The following is a 6007-nucleotide window of genomic DNA, read 5'->3' on the forward strand; positions in this document are numbered from 1 at the left end:
TTGTGTTAAGTGTTTTTGCTGTGGTTGCATCTGGTGGGTTTGTCGAACCAAAAGATTTGCTGCTTACTGAAAATAGTGTCTTTTCTTTTCAAGTGTCTCCTAAAACAATAAGACTTAAGGTTCCCCAAAAGCATTGACAACTACCTGAATGTATTGTAATGAAATGTCTTGTAATGAAAAGCCCTGCAAAGAGTGGTTTGTTGGCTGAACCATTTATTTACAGTCTATGGGCTGAACATTCAATAGGCGGGCCCTACCCTGCCTAAAGGTTATTAACACAAGGGGTTGCCAGAATGAAGATCCAGCCCAGCACTGTTGCGGGTTGACAGACGTTGCAATTCCACCGTTGGCCGCTAAGCCCATGGTTGCATCATAGGCATAGCATAGCGCTGTTCCTGGGGGCTTGGCAAAAACCACAAACATTTAAAGAAGTGGACCAACAGATCCCGTTGTTCTGGACGGAGACCAGTGAAGGAAAATAGAGGTTCTTTTCTGGTGATGGCTAGGCGTTACTGCGCAGCCGCCAACTGAGCTTGGCGACGTATTGTGACGTGAGCAACGTGTCTGAAAGTTGTTAGTCTTCTGGTAGCTGTGCCAAGAGAAATCTCAATCATTCCGAATCAGCAGAGACAGAGAGCGTAGGTACATATTAGAAGATAACATAGGCACAGGCTAATTACTGCTAACTAACATGCTAGTTAACACTGGTAATTAAACCTAAACAGCGAATGGAAATCCAAACTGTTTGCGAGCTTCTCCTGACAATACGGTGATTTGTCGAATATGCAACGGTAAGTCGCGTGGTTATGACGCAAACGTTAGCCTATTTTTTACAAAAATGTCTGCTACGGAGCCTCAACGTAAGGTGCAAGGTAATGGAGCCTTTTTATACATTGTCGTGTGTCTTTAGGAATAAACAACGGACAAAGAGAGTCTTGAAACGCTTCAACTGTAAAGTTATGCTCTGTCAAAGTGGCGCAAAAAGGAATGGCAGTGAACGGGATGCTAATTGCAGGTGATGGCTTTGTAGCATTAAAATGGCGCCATGGGAGCTACGCTGGACGAGGCGAGGCTTACCCCTTATGCGCAAAGACGGTGCAAAGTTAACAGCCTTTGCAAATGTCAGTCTCGCGATCATCAGCTGGTCGATTTTGATTGGTCACCACTGCAAAAGTCACAGTTTCGTTGGTTAGTTCTCGTGCTCGGTTTATGTATCTGCTGATGTGCTATTGGGATAGGGTGTTTTTTTCTGTTTCGTAACGTGTTTTAGCATTTGTGTTTTTTAAAACTAACCTCATTCAAACAGTGATAAAAACTGATCGTACACGTAGCTAACGTTAGCTGGCGTTAACGTTATATCCATACGTTACCTGGATAACAGAAGCTAACGTTAGCTTGCTGCTCTATCGACAGTTAGGTTTTTTGTATTAACGTTAGAATGGGTGAGGAAACTATCGACAATCCCATTAACTCAGGAAGTGGACCCGTTAAATTCACAAATGTTGAGGAAAACGGCGAAACAGGAGAATGTGGTGTACAATATTACACATTAGAAGAAATAAGAGCACATAACGTGAGCACTGACTCATGGATCATCATCCATGATAAAGTATACGACATTACAGGTTTCCTTGAAGAGGTAAGAAACACTTTCTGGTAGCAACTGCTTTAGCGTTAGCAATATTGCTGTCAACTCTCAAGTTTGTGCAAAACGTCTTGTTACCTGTTTCGGCTAAGCTTAGTTACTAACTTGAATTACAAAACGACTGTTGGCGTTGTGTTGACGTAACATTTCTAACTACCTTCATTCCAGCTGTTCACGAACAGCGACGCTATCCCTATAAAGTTTAGATTTCGTGTTACATTTGTGTTAAACAAGGTCCAGTCAAGCGATAAGTTACCTAGTATAAGATTTATTTTACCCCTTAACAGTATAATAATCATTATAGTTAGATAGTATCCTCATATCGTGCAGCCCGAGTGTCTGGGCAATCTCAAGTTGACAGGCCCCATGTAGGCTGAGTCCTTGGCAGCGGCCGTTTCAAATCCTTCAGTAACCCTTTCCTGTCCATCTGTACTGTTTACTACCCCCATACCTCTACTGAAGTAGCATAACATGGAAATACTCTAGGTAAATGTACTTGGTTACTTTCCACCACCAAGAGACTTTATTGGTGCATTTCACAAATGTGCCTGTGATTTCAAGTGTGTTTTTATTGTGTCAGGTTAATGAGTGGGGGGAAATTAAACATGCTCAACACTGAGTGACTGCGTTAATTAATTCTATGATTTCAGCATCCGGGAGGCGAGGAAGTTTTGCTGGAGCAGGCAGGTGCAGACGCAACAGAGAGTTTTGAAGATGTGGGTCATTCCACAGATGCCAGGGAGTTGCTCCAGCAGTACTACCTTGGGGAGCTTCACATGGTAAGATGTTGTCTCTGAAAGATAGGATTCCCTGTCTGTAGTATCTTCACATGGTATCCATATTCAAATACTTAAGTTTAACTGCTATTAAATCATTATCATTGCTTAATTCTAATCAAGCAGAGCAACCAATCCATGTCACCAGATCTATTTGAAAAAAAAGCAGCAACTATTTTTGCACAAAAGTTGCTCTACTTACAAGATTATTCCATGCAATAATTTGGGTTTATGCGTATTAGCTCTTGTCAGTAGTCTACATGAAAGAGTGGCTGAAAAAAACACTGTCCTGAGGGAGAAATAAATGCATGACTGTGCGTCAGAACACTCAATACAGGCATGTGCAAGAATGAGCACATGAGGCGACAAATTCTCTTGCGTGATGAAACAAATTTAATTTCCCCTGTTGGAAACTGAGCAAAGCTCAGGGACAGGTTCACAATTTCAAATCTGTCTTAAAGCAATAGTCAGGTCCCTATATAGACTTTGAAAAGTGAGTTGTTTTCTCTTTTTCTCATACTGGTCACAAAAAACCTTTAGGAATGTGCTTCTTGCAGAAGTTAAAAAAAAAAAAAACAATCTTTGTTCCACGTAAAAATACAGTCAAAGTGTATTTAAAGCTGATAAGAGGCTTCAGCTATCTAAATTGACAGTGAGCCCAAAGGGGGCCCCTCCTACAGCAAACCTTCACAGTAAGTGAGATAAGACAACAGAGAAAGTTAAACATTCTGCGGTTTTAGGTTTTCCAACTTTATTTATTTAAATAGTTTTATAAAGGCCTTTTATAAAGTATGCCATGCCTGATTGTTTTTCATATTATCAAGATATGGTATTGTAAGACAAGAAAACCATACTTTGTAATTGCAATAGTAGCGCATTCCTTCTCATGTCATTAGTTTTTACGTGAACACAGTTTTGTGTTGCCTCCAATAGTGGTTTAGTTCCCCCCAATGTTTTATGTTCTATATCACTAGTTTTGCTGGAGTCTTTTTCAAGCTCGCAGCTTTTCATACAATAAGAGTAAATGTTAAAGGTCCCATGACATGGTGCTCTTTGGATGCTTTATATAGACCTTAGTGGTCCCCTAATACCACATCTGAAGTCTCTTTCCAAAAATTCAGCCTTGGTGCAGAATTACAGCCACTAGAGCCAGTCCCACAAGGAAGGAAGGGGCAAGGTGGAGGGTGTGGGTGTGGCCTTGACCAACTGCCACTTTTATTGTTTGAAAGCCATGATGTCTCTCCCTCATGGTTGGGCCAAATTCTCTGGGCGGGTAAAGCAGAGAAAGGGGAGGTAACCTTGCCCCCTTATGACCTCATAAGGGGCAAGATTCCAGATCGGCCCATCTGAGCTTTCATTTCTCAAAGACAGAGCAGGATACCCAGGGCTCGGTTTACACCTATCGCCATTTCTAGCCACTGGGGGACCATATAGGCAGGCTGGGGTAACTCCTATTAATGTTAAAAACCTCAAAGTGAAATTTTCATGCCATGGGCTTTTTAAACTGGTAATTTATATGAATACATTTTGATAATCAACTATGGACTACCAAAGAAACTGACTTCATTTTTATTCTAATGCTTGTTTGAGTGTAATTTGTGTCAGGCATCCCATGAAAATATTTATACTAATTCAGTGATTTTATTTGCAGGATGACAGGAAAAAAGAGAACGCAAAGGTAAGCCTAACCGAATTGCAACAAAAAAATTACTGTAAGAGAATTAACAAAATACTTTAGTTTTTGGTTAGTGGCTAAATCGAAAAAGATCCATTTTTAATTTGTATCTTTATTCCTGCTACAGGATGAAGATGCGGCAAACTCAGGAGAGTTCAGGTGAGTCATCGTGATGAACATGTGTCAGGCTCATTGTTTACTGTTTTCATACTTGTTTTGATATTCACTGAAAAGTCAAGTTACTTGCTGCGAGTGAACATTGATCACTGTAGTTCCTCTCATTCTGAAAATTATCAGGGAGGAAAGTGCAATTATTAAAATGCTAGTCGTTAATGTATTAAAATCTTTTTATAAGATTTTTATATGTAACTTTTTAAATATTCAAGTAAAAAGAAATATAGGTATATACAGTACAATTCATAGCTTATTGTTGCCCTTCTCATTTGTTTTGCTCATTTTAATTGTGCTGGCTCAAAGAATTAATGTAATATTTTTAAATTATTTTTCCAGACGCTCCTGGACAGCGTGGTTGATGCCAGCTATTGTTGCAACAGTCATTGCTGTCATGTATCGCTACTATGTTTGAACACAAGTCTTCTTGAGTGCTGGCAACCTGTTTAAACCATTCTTTTCATCTGGATGCCTTGAAATGTTTGACCAAAACCTCCTCACACTGGAAGCACACAGTTGGCAGTATCTGTGTCCTCTGCAAGAAGAAGAGGGGAGCAGTTTGATAAAGTTCTTCAGTCCTTGTCCCGTCTACATAGAGTGCACCAGACAGACAGTTTGCCAGAGACTTTAAGTTGTCTGCCTTTAGTTTCTTTGTATTACATTGTCACTATGCCTGTTGTCATTAATGTTTAATGTTGTCTTTAACTTAAACTTCCATATGCATTTGACCCATTTTAGTATGTTTATTACCCATTTTCTGCTCAGAGAAAGGTTATGTGAACAGCCTGGTATACAAACACCATTACACTGATAGGCTAAATGGAAACATTGAAGGAGATCTTATTATGTAGAATGGTGATGCCATCAGGGTAATAGTTAACTGTGACCATTCTACTTTTTTACTCTGAATAATAACTTCCAATGCATTTTGAGCAGTTTTTACTGCTACCTTAATGTTAATAAAAATCAGGAGTTTTTCCATTCACTACTTACTGCACAATCTTAGTTAAGCATTTCTTTATTGCATGTATCACTTGTTGTAATGGTTGTAAATGCAAAATCTTTACAATTATGAAATTGCAGTTTCAAACTATTCAGTTCTTTTTGAAAATAATGAGTTATATTGTATCAGTGATTATTTAAGGGAGGATTTGTTCTGACTTGTCTCTTTTCTACAGTTCTGTTATCGGGAGCTTGTGTAAATGGTCAAACTGCCTGATCTGATGTGAATTTAAATTTATGTGGTATGTAGTTATGTTTTATTACCCAGATACTAGGCCTGTACGATTCGGGGAAAAATATGAATCGCAATGTTTTGGCTTAGAATTGATATCCCAATTGTCTGCCATGATTTGTTTCCTCACAAAGTGTAATGTTTATTGCACCATGACAAAACAAAACAAATTGACAGTACCAAACATAGATGTGTTTTGGCACCAATAGCACATTGCTCATCACTCCAAGCCTGTAAACGCAGAATCCCAATCCCAAATTCTGGACTCAGACTCTGGTGCGCGTTCTCACGAAATTCGTTAGGGCTTAGGCTTGTCCCAGTGTTGAATTTCAAACGGCGTGAAGATTTGAGGACACACTTATCGAGCCCTTTTCGTGAGTCTGCATTGATGCAGACTTCACCAAAGGGAATTACCCACAGTTCAAAGCATTGACGTTTACCGCAGAGACCATAGGGAAATCTGGAAATTACAAAGTTAAACAACAGCACAACCACAGAATGGAACG

The 6007-nt window shown here is 39.5% G+C and overlaps 1 protein-coding gene across 1 annotated transcript; it reads left to right on the top strand.

Annotated features, from left to right (window-relative positions):
* The first annotated feature begins 1174 nt into the window (after nucleotides 1-1174).
* Nucleotides 1175-5344, top strand: cyb5b (cytochrome b5 type B). Its single transcript, XM_032518026.1, has 5 exons — nucleotides 1175-1639; nucleotides 2296-2424; nucleotides 4073-4099; nucleotides 4224-4255; nucleotides 4607-5344. Exons 1-5 carry the CDS (start codon nucleotides 1439-1441, stop codon nucleotides 4680-4682), a joined length of 465 nt encoding a protein of 154 aa, XP_032373917.1. The 5' UTR covers nucleotides 1175-1438; the 3' UTR covers nucleotides 4683-5344.
* The last annotated feature ends 663 nt before the right edge of the window (nucleotides 5345-6007 follow it).

The sequence above is a fragment of the Etheostoma spectabile genome, chromosome 1 (assembly GCF_008692095.1).
Source record: "Etheostoma spectabile isolate EspeVRDwgs_2016 chromosome 1, UIUC_Espe_1.0, whole genome shotgun sequence".
In the NCBI taxonomy this organism is placed as follows: Eukaryota; Metazoa; Chordata; class Actinopteri; order Perciformes; family Percidae; genus Etheostoma; species Etheostoma spectabile.

Coding starts and splice junctions, on each gene's coding strand:
- cyb5b (XM_032518026.1), top strand. CDS start 1,439: ATGGGTGAGGAAACTATCGACAATCCCATTAACTCAGGAAGTGGACCC. Junction 4,100..4,223: donor GGAAAAAAGAGAACGCAAAG/GTAAGCCTAACC, acceptor TTCCTGCTACAG/GATGAAGATGCGGCAAACTC. Junction 4,256..4,606: donor GCAAACTCAGGAGAGTTCAG/GTGAGTCATCGT, acceptor TTATTTTTCCAG/ACGCTCCTGGACAGCGTGGT.